Source organism: Urtica dioica, chromosome 8 (assembly GCF_054948205.1).
Source record: "Urtica dioica subsp. dioica isolate 48M chromosome 8, U.dioica_male_clone48M_v1_H2, whole genome shotgun sequence".
In the NCBI taxonomy this organism is placed as follows: Eukaryota; Viridiplantae; Streptophyta; class Magnoliopsida; order Rosales; family Urticaceae; genus Urtica; species Urtica dioica.
This window is the reverse complement of record NC_142763.1, coordinates 30,587,751-30,603,184: the sequence shown is the minus strand read 5'-3', so window position 1 is coordinate 30,603,184 and position 15,434 is coordinate 30,587,751. Positions and strand designations below refer to the sequence as shown.

Below are 15,434 nucleotides of genomic sequence, written 5' to 3'. Positions count from 1 at the left end.
ATATTTTTCTTCAAGAGAGTTATTTCAGAATGAAACTTATCTTGTTGAGATCTTTCAGATTTCAATTCTTCATTTAAGGAGGCAACAGAGGCAAGGAGTTCATCCTTTTCTTTTGAAGCGGTGGCAATCTTCTCATAAAGCCTTTGATTAAGAATAACAACCTCATTCCACTTGCTGTAGAGAAGTCCATAAGCCTTGGTAACAGACTCAAGTGTTAATTCTTCTTCATCTTCTTCGTTGCTACTAACTTCAGAGTCGCTGTTGTAGAAAACGTCACTAACACAACCTGCGACAGTGTTGCATGGCTTCAAATTGTCTTGAGAATCACGGGCAGTAAAAGCAAGGAAGTTGTCAATAATGTCTTCCTCTTCTGAATCTTCATCACTCCAAGTACGGGTGTTGTAGCTTTTGTTTCGCTTCTTGAGGGTGTTGGCACATTCTGCTTGGATATGACCGAATCCATGACATTCTCGACATTGAATCCCCTTAGCTTTGACATTCAGATCTGTGGAAATTTCGTTGGCGTTGGATCTGTTTTGGGAACTGTCAGAGACAGTTTCTGAAACACTTCTGCAAGTGTTGTTGTTCATCCTCTTCATGAATTTTCCAAAGTTCTTAGCCAGAAGAGAGATAGTCCTAGCCAAGTCTTCATCTTCAGTAAGGCCGTGGTTGTTGTCGAGGTTAGCTTTCAATGCAATTCCATGAGTCTTCGGCTCGGGATTGTGGTGCTCATCGTTCATCTCAAAGGTTCTGAGAGAACCCATTAACTCTTCCAGCTTCATCGTGGATATGTCTTTAGCCTCTTCAATGGCAGTGACTTTGTAGATGAACCGCTTCGGAAGCGACCGTAGAACTTTTCTGACAAGTTTTTCCTCAGACATTTTTTCACCAAGGGCAAACGATTCATTAGACAAGTCACAAAGTCTAGAATTGAATTCACTAATCGTTTCATCTTCTGTCATTCTTAAGTTCTCAATTTTAGTAGTCAAAAGCTGGAGACGAGACATTCGTACCGTATCAGTTCCTTCATGAGTGACTTGAAGGATATTCCATGCGTCTTTGGCCACTTCACATGTAGAAATCAGCTTGAATGTGTTAGGGTCGACGGCAGCCATGATCGCATTAAGAGCTTTAGAGTTACCGCTTGCCAGTTTATCTTCATTCACAGACCAATCAACTTCAGGTTTCAAAACAGTCTCTCCGGCATCATCGGTGGTGGTGGGGTGCTTCCAGCCAGTGAGGACGGCTCTCCAAGCTTTCTCGTCTAGTGCTTTTAAGAAGGCTTTCATCCGAGCTTTCCAATACGAGTAGTTTCCACCGTCGAGGAGGGGCGGACGGCCAATAGATGCACCTTCTCTCATGAACTCCATCTCTAAATAAACAGATCAGTAACACTACGGATCACACTCAACAGGACTGAGTGAACCGCTCTGATACCAATTGAAATTACTGAATCTGCGCAACTGTTTCAGAAAGTGTTTGTAACAGGAAGTGCGACAGTTGCTGAAATTTAGAGAAACAACAGATTAACGATATAAGTGCGGAAATAATAAATAGACACCAGAGTTGGTAACCCAGTTCGGCAATCCGTGCCTACGTCTGGAGGGCCTTTGCCCGGTGGAAAGCAGTTTACTATGATAACGTGGTACAATAAGGATTTACACTCAACGACTCCCTCGCTAGCTACCCAACCTACGTCTATCCTCTTCAACAGCAACTTAGGCTCCCCCTAAGCACGAGATCCCCTCGATTCCCACAGAAAATCTCTCCCGAGACTTCTAAACGTGTTTCCCAACAAAAACAATTGAAAAACCTAACCTCTAGCTTCTAATACAATCACCCGTATATAGGCAACAAAGCAGAGGTAAAAGACACCTTAAAAGCTTGAACACAGGTCGTTCTAAGCTCAGCTAAACACTCAAATAAATCTCTCAAAAGGCGTGAGTGTAGAAGGTGAGGTGATGACCTATTTATATGAGAAAACTAGGTCAACACGAATCTTGAAGTCGGATTAGGAAGACCAGCCCATTATCTCATTAATCCACGCTGGAATCCTTCTTCAAGTCGGAGTAGCGAAGCCCAAAAGTTCAATGGGCCGAGACTGTTATACAGGACTGTTACAACACAAACTGCGACACTTGTGACCGAAAATTGTAACAAAGCCCAACGCTATCCGATAATATATTCCACGATTCTATATTATTTTGCCAACATTAAATCGCCAATTAATGTAACAACAATCTCCCCCTTTGGCGTTTAAAGGCAAAACAGAATCGTACCTGTGACACTTGTGACGATGACGACGACGACGAAGCTTCAACACCATTAGCAGAGTCACCAAGAGTCACATAATCTCCCCCTTTTTGCCATAAACATACCTCCAAATTTGAACAACCACCAATCAACACTTTACTCCCCCTGAATATGATGCATCATCGTAGATCTCGTTTCATGTCGAAAAGAAGATATCACGGCGTCGGAGAAAACACGACCCAAGCTCAATACAAAAGCTTCTAGCTCAATGAGTGTAGAAAAGAGGCGCTCATGGTGGTGTAAATCTGCTCCGGAGGTGGAGAAAAACGTTGATTCATCGGAGAAGAAACCAAAAATTTCGGAATAAATCGCAACTACTCCGACCAGCGTCGCCAAACACGATTTTCTGAATTCGTTAACCGTTGGATCGTCACGAAATTTGTACACCATGGTCGTAACACATAAAGGTACATTCTGAACGGTGGAGATTGGATTCTGAGACTCCGAAGTCTGTCTGCCGAGTGAAAAACCAGAGCAGTAAAATCTGGAAATCTGCAACTTTTTTTTTTTTTTTTTTTTTTTCGAATTTCGACTTTTTTTTTTTTTTTTTTAATTTCGACTTCTGTCCCTTTTTTTTTTCGAACTTTGACTTTTTTTTTCGAACTTTGACTTTTTTTTTTTTTTTTTCGAAATTTCGACTTTTGACTTTTTTTTTTTTTTTTTTTTTTTTTGAGGAACTAGGAAAAAAAAAAAAAACGAAAAACACAAAGACAACTACTCGGACGAACACTAAAATTCCGAGTTAACATGACAACTTGCACTTGAGGTAAAAAAAATATCGTACCTCAATAAAAGTGTATTCAAGCATTAATTTTCCATATTTATACTCGAATACACGTCGTTGATAGATCACGAATCATTCACACAAAGACCCACGGCAGGCCTAAGTGATTCGAACTTTGAATCGTCTTTCGTGAGAGTATCTGCAAGTTGTTGTTCCGGAGCAACATCCTCTTTTATGAAGTTACCGCATATGATAGATTGCTTGTCTTTGGTCAGGACTTTCAGAGGAGTACACGCACCGCGATTTTGTGGATCTTTGACTTTCCAAACTTTTTTCATGGCAAGAGGGTTTGACCTTGAACGTCTTTGCTTTTTCAGATCTTTCAGGAGCTTGTAACACCATGGTTTAATATGACCCTTCTTCGCACAGTAATGACAAACCCAAGATTTTTTGCTTGCCTTCGCAGGTGTTGCAGAAACTGTTGTAACAGTTCTTGAGCCAGCAGCTTCATTCTGGGAATTTATGCTCGGGACGAATGTAGTCTTAGAGCTGGATGCTCCTCCTCTCTGATAGCCTAGACCATGATGATCGCCACTGGTTTTGCCTGTACACAAAATTTCATCAAGTTTTGACGTTCCAGAATTGAGCATTCTAATATTTTTCTTCAAGAGAGTTATTTCAGAATGAAACTTATCTTGTTGAGATCTTTCAGATTTCAATTCTTCATTTAAGGAGGCAACAGAGGCAAGGAGTTCATCCTTTTCTTTTGAAGCGGTGGCAATCTTCTCATAAAGCCTTTGATTAAGAATAACAACCTCATTCCACTTGCTGTAGAGAAGTCCATAAGCCTTGGTAACAGACTCAAGTGTTAATTCTTCTTCATCTTCTTCGTTGCTACTAACTTCAGAGTCGCTGTTGTAGAAAACGTCACTAACACAACCTGCGACAGTGTTGCATGGCTTCAAATTGTCTTGAGAATCACGGGCAGTAAAAGCAAGGAAGTTGTCAATAATGTCTTCCTCTTCTGAATCTTCATCACTCCAAGTACGGGTGTTGTAGCTTTTGTTTCGCTTCTTGAGGGTGTTGGCACATTCTGCTTGGATATGACCGAATCCATGACATTCTCGACATTGAATCCCCTTAGCTTTGACATTCAGATCTGTGGAAATTTCGTTGGCGTTGGATCTGTTTTGGGAACTGTCAGAGACAGTTTCTGAAACACTTCTGCAAGTGTTGTTGTTCATCCTCTTCATGAATTTTCCAAAGTTCTTAGCCAGAAGAGAGATAGTCCTAGCCAAGTCTTCATCTTCAGTAAGGCCGTGGTTGTTGTCGAGGTTAGCTTTCAATGCAATTCCATGAGTCTTCGGCTCGGGATTGTGGTGCTCATCGTTCATCTCAAAGGTTCTGAGAGAACCCATTAACTCTTCCAGCTTCATCGTGGATATGTCTTTAGCCTCTTCAATGGCAGTGACTTTGTAGATGAACCGCTTCGGAAGCGACCGTAGAACTTTTCTGACAAGTTTTTCCTCAGACATTTTTTCACCAAGGGCAAACGATTCATTAGACAAGTCACAAAGTCTAGAATTGAATTCACTAATCGTTTCATCTTCTGTCATTCTTAAGTTCTCAATTTTAGTAGTCAAAAGCTGGAGACGAGACATTCGTACCGTATCAGTTCCTTCATGAGTGACTTGAAGGATATTCCATGCGTCTTTGGCCACTTCACATGTAGAAATCAGCTTGAATGTGTTAGGGTCGACGGCAGCCATGATCGCATTAAGAGCTTTAGAGTTACCGCTTGCCAGTTTATCTTCATTCACAGACCAATCAACTTCAGGTTTCAAAACAGTCTCTCCGGCATCATCGGTGGTGGTGGGGTGCTTCCAGCCAGTGAGGACGGCTCTCCAAGCTTTCTCGTCTAGTGCTTTTAAGAAGGCTTTCATCCGAGCTTTCCAATACGAGTAGTTTCCACCGTCGAGGAGGGGCGGACGGCCAATAGATGCACCTTCTCTCATGAACTCCATCTCTAAATAAACAGATCAGTAACACTACGGATCACACTCAACAGGACTGAGTGAACCGCTCTGATACCAATTGAAATTACTGAATCTGCGCAACTGTTTCAGAAAGTGTTTGTAACAGGAAGTGCGACAGTTGCTGAAATTTAGAGAAACAACAGATTAACGATATAAGTGCGGAAATAATAAATAGACACCAGAGTTGGTAACCCAGTTCGGCAATCCGTGCCTACGTCTGGAGGGCCTTTGCCCGGTGGAAAGCAGTTTACTATGATAACGTGGTACAATAAGGATTTACACTCAACGACTCCCTCGCTAGCTACCCAACCTACGTCTATCCTCTTCAACAGCAACTTAGGCTCCCCCTAAGCACGAGATCCCCTCGATTCCCACAGAAAATCTCTCCCGAGACTTCTAAACGTGTTTCCCAACAAAAACAATTGAAAAACCTAACCTCTAGCTTCTAATACAATCACCCGTATATAGGCAACAAAGCAGAGGTAAAAGACACCTTAAAAGCTTGAACACAGGTCGTTCTAAGCTCAGCTAAACACTCAAATAAATCTCTCAAAAGGCGTGAGTGTAGAAGGTGAGGTGATGACCTATTTATATGAGAAAACTAGGTCAACACGAATCTTGAAGTCGGATTAGGAAGACCAGCCCATTATCTCATTAATCCACGCTGGAATCCTTCTTCAAGTCGGAGTAGCGAAGCCCAAAAGTTCAATGGGCCGAGACTGTTATACAGGACTGTTACAACACAAACTGCGACACTTGTGACCGAAAATTGTAACAAAGCCCAACGCTATCCGATAATATATTCCACGATTCTATATTATTTTGCCAACATTAAATCGCCAATTAATGTAACAACACTATGTTTTGTCTCAATTACACCCTCAGGCTCACCAACTCTCGATCTCGCAATACAATTACTCATACTCTCAATATAGGTGTTGGACGCCTTATTCTTTTTTACAGTTTCTCACAAGGAAACACGATCAAACCATAACAAATCACTCAGAGAGAAGAAGAAGAGAAAACCCCTAGTGAACTTGTCAATAAGAGGTAATTATTCGAACATTAGGTGTTATTTATATACCGTGTAACTCATTGTCAATTACTCAGAGAAAATCAGTTACAGACTTACAGTCAACTCTCTCTCTCTCGTTCTCTCTCAATCTCTCTCTGGTCCAAACTTTGTTTGGCTTCAATTCTCTCTTCTTGATAGTAATAACAAGTTAGATTAGCACGTTGAAGTAATTAGAGTGCGACTAATTATTCAGTATAAAAATATTAAAATAAGGACAAGTTAATAATCGGTAATTCCGTAATAGGCAACAAAAAAATTAAAAAAAGGAAACATAATGCATTCAGACTATTTCAGTGATTTGATATAATGTAAATACATCAACAATATATGGCTACGAATTAATGAATAAGGAAAACAAAAAAAAAACAAAAAATCTTGTTGATGAGGTGCGTCATTGGCCGTACTTCTGAAACTCCCAGTCGGAATTGTCGAGAGGGCATGATTCTCGGTTTTGGAGCCAAGAAGAGATGCAGTGGAAATGGAAGGCGTGGTTGCACTGTCCCCACGCGACGGTGCATTCGCCGGAGTCTCGGTCGGCGACGGTGACGGAGTTGTTGGCTTGGCACTCTATGCAGAAATCCATGATGTGGTTTCGGCAGATGGCACAGTTGTCGACGTTCATGTCCCACGCCCACATCGCCACCGCATTCCACTTCCTCATCTCAAACCTCTTCTTCTTCTTCTCCGACTCTCTCACCGCTTCTTCCTTCATCCTTGTTCTTGTTCTTCGATCGCCGCTACTCAATGATCAATTCTTGTGTGAACTCACAGATCGGCTATTAAATATAGTTTCGTGAAAATCTAGTGATTTTGAGACCTCTCCTTGTGGTGGTGGCTTTTATATTTATAGGCGTGAGTCAATATTCTAGTCCTTTTAGGAGTAGGATTCCTATTATGGGTTTGGAAAAAGGTAATAGTCATTTTTTTTTCTTTTTAACGAAAATTATGAAAATAGTCAATTTAAACGTTTGATATTGTTAAATAGCCAACGTTTGGTAAATTTTAGGTAAATAATCATTTTCATACGTAAATCTTAAGTAAATAGTCAACGTTTGATATATGAAAATGACTATTTATCTAAGATTTACGTTTGAAAGTGACTATTTATCTAAGGTTTATCAAACGTTGGTTATTTAGCAATATCAAATAGTTAAATTACCTATTTTCCTAATGTACCCTTTTTTTAATATTAAGAATTTAAATTAGGTTCAAATAAGGATATTATTAGATGCCAATATCTCATTTGTGTAATTAGAAGTAGTCGGACAAAGCCAAGTTATTTTAATTTTTGGGCTTAAATATTTACTGGACCAGGAGATGTTTAAAAGTTGAAATTAGACGTGATATTTATTTATTTATTTTTCTCTCCACAAGTTGTTTGATTATATTTTGAAATACAGAACATGATTGGCAATTTGTTTGATTATATATCATTATGCTTGGGAAAAAAAATTAACAATGTTCTTATTCAGTTCTAGTTAGAACTGTCAATTGGGCCGGATCGTCTGTGGACTAACTGGCCCGACCCTCTTATTTAGAAGTTTTGCTCTATTTTTTAAAAAGGGTTGGGCAAAACAGGGTACGTTGAAGGGCCTTGGCGGGACTTGGGGTATAAGCCATCAAGCCCTTAAAAAAGTATAATCCGAGCGATTCGGGCCCAACACTTTTTAAATTTAAAACTATTTCTATTTGTTTAAAATTTATATTGTTATATATAAATGAATAGTTTGGATTTTTTGTGACCTGCCCAGATCTCGACCCCAAGGATCTAAGACTTGGCCCTAGTTTAGCAAAAATCTCACAAGTCCTTTGAAATAAAAGATCACTTCATCATAATAAAGGTGGTAGGTTCTGCCTCTGTGGTTGAAACTCGGCATGCCGGAGCAACGTAGGCTCCTCGGTTGAAGCCGAAAATTAAAGGAATATACTATAACCAATATGAATCACTAACTTAAAGAAGTAACAAAAAATGACAATCAATCAATCCTTAGACAAAAGTTGATAATTGATACATGGCCACTGATATGTTCTCTTGGTTGAATGTCTTTTGTTATGGGAGTACTCCGATGGTCATCCCCGACCTCATCGAAGGATTTTTCGGTGCCGCTCACTCCAAGAGCAATATGATGGACAACCTCGTGCCTATTAGAAGCAATCTTAGTGTGGTGAGCAACCTTGTCGTCTTCGGATTCAAGTTCTCCCCTCCTTTGATGAGGTCCCATTTCTCTGGAAATTTGTCATGTTGGAGATTTCTAGCGACATTTCTCGCAGGTCGTGGTAGGAGAAGATTTACAATGATTAAATTTAGTTGCAGAATGAGATTTTTTTTTTTTTTTTTAAATGTTAGTGCTATGTTGCTTTGGTCTAATTAAAATAATTTGGTTGTGTGTTATTTTAATTTTCATAGTCTTCTTGGGTTATTTTTTAGAATTTTGGCAGGGCAAGTATACGTTCGTCTCTTGTTTAGGTTGGTGTTCCTCAATCGTTTTGATTCATCCTTTAACTTCAGCGAGTTTTATGAAAGAGCCATTAAAGTGTTCGATGTTTAGCGTGGTCGTTTTTTTTTTTTTTTTTTGAGGGGGAAAGAACTGATTTCATTAAACTACAGCAGAGGATAGAATATCCTTCTGAATACATTCCTCAAGCCACGCAGGGCTTATCAAACACCACAAATCGACATCTAGCCAATTAAGACGAGTTTTAGCAATACAATTTGCAACCTCATTACACTTACCAGGCGCCCAAAAACAAGAAATGAATTGGGAATCCAAAATAGCCAAAATCCCTTGAATCAACGGGCCTTGAATTACTCAAAAGCTCATTGGTCATTTTTGCATTACTCAAAAGCTTACACATGATGGTGTACTTTCATCTGATTTTAGTCTTAAATTAATTGTGTCTTCTCGCATCCTCTTTTAATAAAAGATAACTAAATGTTTTGTTTCTAAATATTGCATTGTCAATAATTTTTTTATATTTAGGTTGAGTAAAAGTAAAGAATAGTGATGTCTAGTAAAAATTTCAAATGGCAAAAATAAGAATAAAAGAATATCAGAAAACTTTATTTGATCTTAAAAAGGAGCTGTTTTTGTTTACATTTCCTCTCATTAAAAATAATTCCCTTATTTTGATTTAAAAAAAGGCCCTTTGAATTTCGTCCTGATAATATATATATATATATATATATATATATATATATATATAGATATATATATATATAGAGAGAGAGAGAGAGAGAGAGAGAGAGAGAGAGAGTAAGAATAAGAAAATGAGTATTAATAAGAACCAATAGTCACAAAGTACAAAGAAAAAGCCCCCAAAAAAACCTCCAAAGAATGCAACCGAATGGTGTATCAGTCCCAAATAAAGAGTAGCGAACTAAACAAAGAGTCCCAGTTCCATATACACACACTTGGGCTAACACTCGCAACCAATAATAATAACATTATAACATATCGAATGTAATAATCATAGTAGTGAGCCCCAAAACTAAAATAACACTGCAGGCACAAAACAGAGCAAAAGAGAGAAGTTGTGAGCTTCACTCTGTCTCTCACTAAGCCATCAAAATCAGAGCATATCCAAAGCACAATCCTCCGACCATCTTCCCCATTGTCGACACCTTAACAGCCCCGCTCTGCATATAATCAACGATTTCGTTAACAAATAATCTAATTTAAAGTTTGTATTTTTAACACATTCCTATGAACTTGAACAAAAGATTAATAATTGATAATACAGCTGTTAATGTGACAGTCTACATATATAAATCTAACGTATATAATGTCTAAATGGTCGTACTACGGAGCATCAGACTTTTCAGCCAAGCCTGAATTGCAAGATCTGGGAATATGTGTGGCTGTCTAATATTAGATCTCCTGAATCTGTCCGCAGCGTATAGACTTTTCCACGAATTAAAATAATAATAATAAAAACCAGGCTGCATAAATCTAATCCACGTGCTTAGGACTTAGAGCCTAACCAAACCCTAGTCAAACTATCGACACGGGTAAGTCAGATCTAGAGCAGGCGTAAACTAGCTCACGTGAGCCCGATCACATCCAATCTAACTCTAAGCGCGAGGCACTAACACAAACCGACAAACAGTAACACTACGCCGCGTAATTAACTGATATCTAATCACCTCAACAGTGTATGTAAAAAGATGTAAGTACCTCATCCCCCGAAGGAGCATTGGCGTCGCTGGGCCCGGGGCCCTCAGTCGCCGGTGCCGGTGGGCTCGACGCCGGACTGATCGATCCCGGCGCCGGGGCGGTAGCCGGAGAGTCAACTGTGTCTACGCTCGGTGCGACGGCGGGAACCGCGGCAGGGGGAGAAGCGAGAGGAGCCGGCGGTGGTGTGGCCGGCGGCGGGGTGGCGACGGGAGGGGGGGTCGCCGGCGGGGGAGTGGCGACCGGAGGAGGGGTGGCCGGAGGCGGAGAGGCGACCGGGGGAGGGGTCGCCGGAGGGGGAGTAGCGACGGGTGGAGGGGTCGCCGGAGGGGGAGTGGCGACCGGAGGAGGAGCGGAAACCGGGGGAGGAGTCGACGGCGGTGGTGACTGGACGGTCGGCGGCGGAGATAAAGCGACCGGAGGAGGGGTGGCGACCGGCGCCGGAGGAGGCTGGGAGTTTGCCGGAGGAGAGGCGGTTGGAGTGGTTGGCGGAGACGGTGTGGTCGGAGGAGCGGGTGTTGCGGTCGGAGATGCGGCCGGCGATTGGCCGGAGACTCCTGCTGCGGCGGCGAAGAATAATACTCCGATGAAGAACACTGCTTTGACGTTCGTCATTTCGTATCAACGTGCACACTCACTCACTCTCTCTTAAATCTGGAGACAATGTAGATTGTAGAGAGAGAGAGAGAGGATTTTGTTTTGGTGGAGAGGAAGAGAGTGAAATGGAAGAGGTTAAATAGGGAGCTTCGTGATTAGTGTGTTTTTTGTCAGTGGCGATGGTGAATGATCAACTCGACAGTGTTATTTATTTTTTTATTTTAATTTTAATATATTGTATTATTATAAAAACTGGAATCCAACGGCAACGAAATTTCGGTCTCACATGGCCAACCCGCAATACAGTTCAAAAATATTACACCGTGGGTCCCGTACGCCGCAGATGGCAAATATCCGACTGGTCCACACTTTAATTACCGTGTTACCTATCTCACCTTAGAAATTCTCCTACGCATTCATTTCACTTGCTTCAAGGAAAAAAAGGTCAGTTGTGAAAGGTTACCTGATTTCTGTAGCATACTAAAAAAATGTTACTTTCACATATTTTTTTCGACTGCAACGTATCGTCTGAAAAGATAATTAAGATATAAACGTTTAATAATTAATGAGGGTCATTATAGTCGTTAAGGACTCTAGAGGTAATTTTGCTCTCCAATTAATTTACTTTTTTTTAATTATGAAGCTGACATCCGAATTAATGCTCGAGTAAGCTTTATTTTTTTTTGTATAGCGCTGTTAAGATTTCTGAAACACGACACATGACCAAAAGCTAAAAAAAGATTCAGCAAATTAGAGCATCTTTAATGGTAAGCTAAATGTCATTTTAGCTTATCAAGATACATAGTTCTCATTGGTTGAAAAAAAATGGGACCCATTTTTTGCTAAGCTAATGGTTAAGCAATTAGCTCTATAGAGCTAATTTGCTAAGCTAAATCAATAGCTAATAGGCAAAACAATGGTAAGCAAGTAGCTTAAAATTTTTGCTATTTACTAGCAAATCCTTCAAATTACTAAGCAAATGACCATTAAAGATGCTCAAATCATTTTTTTTAGATTTGTCGCTATGTCTATGTATCTCTAATTAGGATATTGCTCCGGTAATCACTCGGCATTTAGTTAAACTTGGTAAAGTAAAGTAAACACCGACAGTGTAGTTACATAATTAATCGGTGTTTATATAATATGCAATGAGATTATATAATATGTGTGTGTGTTTGGCTTTGGTTTTACCGTTAGGACTAAAGTGGAGGTATTGTCATTATTGGTGTTATGATGATCATCGAATGAGGTTATGATTAGTGGGTCCTTGCGGTGCCTGGTTTTACATGTGAGGGTCGTTCAATATGAATGATTTCTACGCCAAGTTTTTATATATATACATACACACATATATCTGGTTGGTGCGCTGTTGTATCACCGCCAATTATTGCCTTAGCCGATAAATTTTAATATATATCTATTCTTTCTTACTCTCTCTCCTTTTCGTTATTACGTTCGTTCCCTCCCTCTTAGGTGCAAAATCTTCTAACTGTATTAATCAAATAGGATTCTTTTTCGGGTGATCATCCACTACGTCAAGTAAAACGACTTCTACTTTTTTTTTTTTTTTTTTTTAAGTTTAAAAGGTGAATATTGGAGTCACATAAATATGGACTATTAAATAGAAGAAACTGTAAGTTCCATACGTTCAGCACCGTTCACAAAACTTGAAATTTGGTTCCGATTATTCACAGAAGTGGAAGTCCAATACCCTCCTTCGGGAATTGTTCATCGATTTTTTTTTTTTTTTTTTTAATAATAGAGTATGTTTAAAAAAATTTATTATTATTTTTATTTCGTGAATAGTGCTGAACATAAGTAAATACAGTTTCACTTTCAAAATTTCATTTTCGGCATTCTTTTTGCCAAGAAATGAAATTCCGACTTAATGGAAATATAAATTTCGTGACTTCCATCGGTCAGGTTTATAGCCTATATTGTACAAACTTAAGAGGATTTTTAAAAAAAAAAATGTAATTTCTATCATATGAAACAATATTTGATTTCGAACACAATACTCTATTTTAACACACACAAAATATATTCTTCATGTATCTATTATAATTATAATTTTAGCAACTTCCTTTGTCCACATAGACAACATGACCTTCTATGCCCTGCTCGAGTTCTCTCTAAGAAAACCCTAGCATTTGAGTGCTGCTGCCACCTCCCCTGGGACCCGGACGTCGGTCGTACGACTCCGACTAGGCAGGTGAGCGTTTTCTTTCGTTATGCTTTGGCGTCACAAATATGGTGTGAGTAACGTTTTCTCTCTTTCTTCAACGACCTAAGGACAGTCGTCGTCTTGCAGATCTTGGAGCAAACATGAGCTGATCTTGGAGTGGCGTGGTGAGGTGTAGTTTCTATGGTGTGTAGCGTTTGCTCCGTCACGGTGCTGCTCTTGGAGTGGACCAGAGCTTGGAGCCAGATTTGAGATTCAAGTTACGGAATAGTGATGGCTTTTCGGCATCGTTTCCAGACGAGTTTCCAAAATCTGGAACGACGATGGCTCCTCGGCGTCGATTCCGGGGGAGTCTCTGGTTCAGTTTCTAAATCCAAACGGGATTCAGTCATCGGGTCCTCGGCTCAAGTGGGCTTTGTCTTAGGTACGGTGGCCTTCATCGTCGACAATAAAACCAAGGATCAGGGACGGAGCCAGAGAAGCTCATCGGGGGTGCTAATTTGAAAAAAAAAATCACGGGGGACTAATTTGTAAATGGTCAGGGTAAAAATGTAATTTTTTTAAATGGACCAAAAGTGAAAAAAAAAAAAATTATTCGAGGGGGGCTTGAGTCCACCCTCGACCTTCTATAGCTCTGTGCCTACCAAAGAGGCGGGCTTGGGCTTGATCCGTACGATGCAATTCCGTTGCAGCCTTCGAGACGAGATGATAGGTGGCTAAAAGTGGAAAAGGGGAGTGGTCGTTTGTTTTTATTTTTGTTTTATTACGTCTAGTTTTTTCAGACTATGTTGGTTTTTTTAGGAGTGGCGGTTGAAGTTTGGTCCACCATGTTCTATGGGTTTTGGAGTACTATCCCCCTTGTTTATAATATATATATATATATATATATATATATATATATTAATATATATATATATATATTAATATATTGATCTTGGTGGGATGGATTAGTTTTGCTTAGTCGCATGCTAGGATTGGAGTCCCTCTAGCTTTTAAGGGTGGCGTAGAATTTGAGCTCTTACCTGTTATCAGCAGTGTTCCTTGTTCACTTTCAGGAATGTCAAAAGATCTCTACTGAAATGGCACAAGGGAGTTCTTGACGAGTTATGACATTACTTGGCCGAATAGACCATTGTCTCATTTGTTTTTATCTGATTGTCTTATGCTTCTCAATTCATAGAATATATGGATTACAAAGGATGGTTCCAGATGAACTCGTCATTGCTCTTTGACGCTATGTCATTCTAGAGTCAAACTATCTAAGAAATATATGGTAATTATTGTTCAACAACGGATAAAAAGTACCGAGCATAAATAGGCCAATCATAATGAATATCCTTGGCGAGATTGTTTCTAATATGGATGAGTCTAATAAAAAGAGAGAAAATAGTTGTTGAGAGTGTTGTGTAATTGAGAAAATAGTTTATGAGTTTGATTGTGTGTGTGAGGGTGTCTATATGTTGGTGTAGACTTCGTCTTCTTTCCGAAAGATAGATTGAGTCTCGAAATCCCAAATATAGCGAACTTGGCTCAATACTCACGCAAAAGTTTTTTTTTTTAGGAAGCGTGGTCGGTGCCACGAAATATCATAAAAGCCCTCACGTATGGCGGAGGAAAACCGTGGTTACAAAGATGAGAATGAAACAGAAACCATCGGTAAAAACACGAATAAACTCAAACAACAAGGGCCCTAGGAGGCCGTGCGGGACCTCAACTCGCGATCATCGGCCCTAATAGCCTCCTCCGAACAAGACGGGACTAAACCCAGCCAGGTCGAAGACAAGTGATGGTTAACCGCAAAGCGCGCTAGATTATGCGCTGCAACATTACATAGACGAGAGATATGCATAATGCGAAAAACCTCAAGCTCCCTCACCTCTCTGAAGATGCGGTGCAAGATCGTCCCAAGCTCTGTAACAGTCGTCACGCCCTCATTGATCATCCTCACCACCCCCAAGCAGTCAGACTGGATCTCCGCTCTCCTGCCACCGACGCTGCGAGCTAGCTCTATGCCTTGGAGGACAGCATACGCTTCCGCAAGCTGGGGGGAGAACCCCCTAGCCAGGAAAAGCGTCTGCGAGGCGATCACCTCTCCGGTGTGGTTTCGAACTATACAACCGACACCGAAGCCTCCACGGTCGCGAGCGAGTGCCGCGTCGACGTTAATCGAGAGGGTCCCGTCCCTAGGGGGGTCCATATGGGGGTCGTAGTCACCCTCGTGCTCGTCGGAGTCTCCCCAACCGTAGCCGCTCTATACTCCTCGACGAAGCTCACCGTCCACTGGACTAGCTGTGGCTGGCTCCAAGGTGATCTCCCGGCTAAGACATTGTTCCTG

General features: G+C 40.6%; 1 protein-coding gene and 1 pseudogene across 1 annotated transcript; both read right to left on the bottom strand.

Annotated features, from left to right (window-relative positions):
* Positions 1–6,539: 6,539 nt before the first annotated feature.
* LOC149389130 (RING-box protein 1a pseudogene) lies at positions 6,540–6,860 on the bottom strand (annotated as a pseudogene).
* A 2,540-nt stretch (positions 6,861–9,400) lies between these two features.
* AGP9 (arabinogalactan protein 9) lies at positions 9,401–11,058 on the bottom strand. The gene is made up of 2 exons (XM_089623420.1): positions 10,324–11,058; positions 9,401–9,785 (listed from the first exon to the last, which is right to left on the bottom strand). The coding sequence occupies exons 1-2, from the start codon at positions 10,933–10,935 to the stop codon at positions 9,705–9,707; spliced, it is 693 nt and encodes a 230-aa protein (XP_089479546.1). The 5' UTR covers positions 10,936–11,058; the 3' UTR covers positions 9,401–9,704.
* Between the last annotated feature and the right edge of the window lie 4,376 nt (positions 11,059–15,434).

What these genes read in the sequence shown, in the direction of transcription:
- AGP9 (XM_089623420.1), bottom strand. Translation starts at nt 10,935, where the DNA reads ATGACGAACGTCAAAGCAGTGTTCTTCATCGGAGTATTATTCTTCGCC. An exon ending in ATGCTCCTTCGGGGGATGAG is followed by an intron (nt 9,786 to 10,323) that starts GTACTTACATCT and finishes GATTATATGCAG; the next exon opens with AGCGGGGCTGTTAAGGTGTC.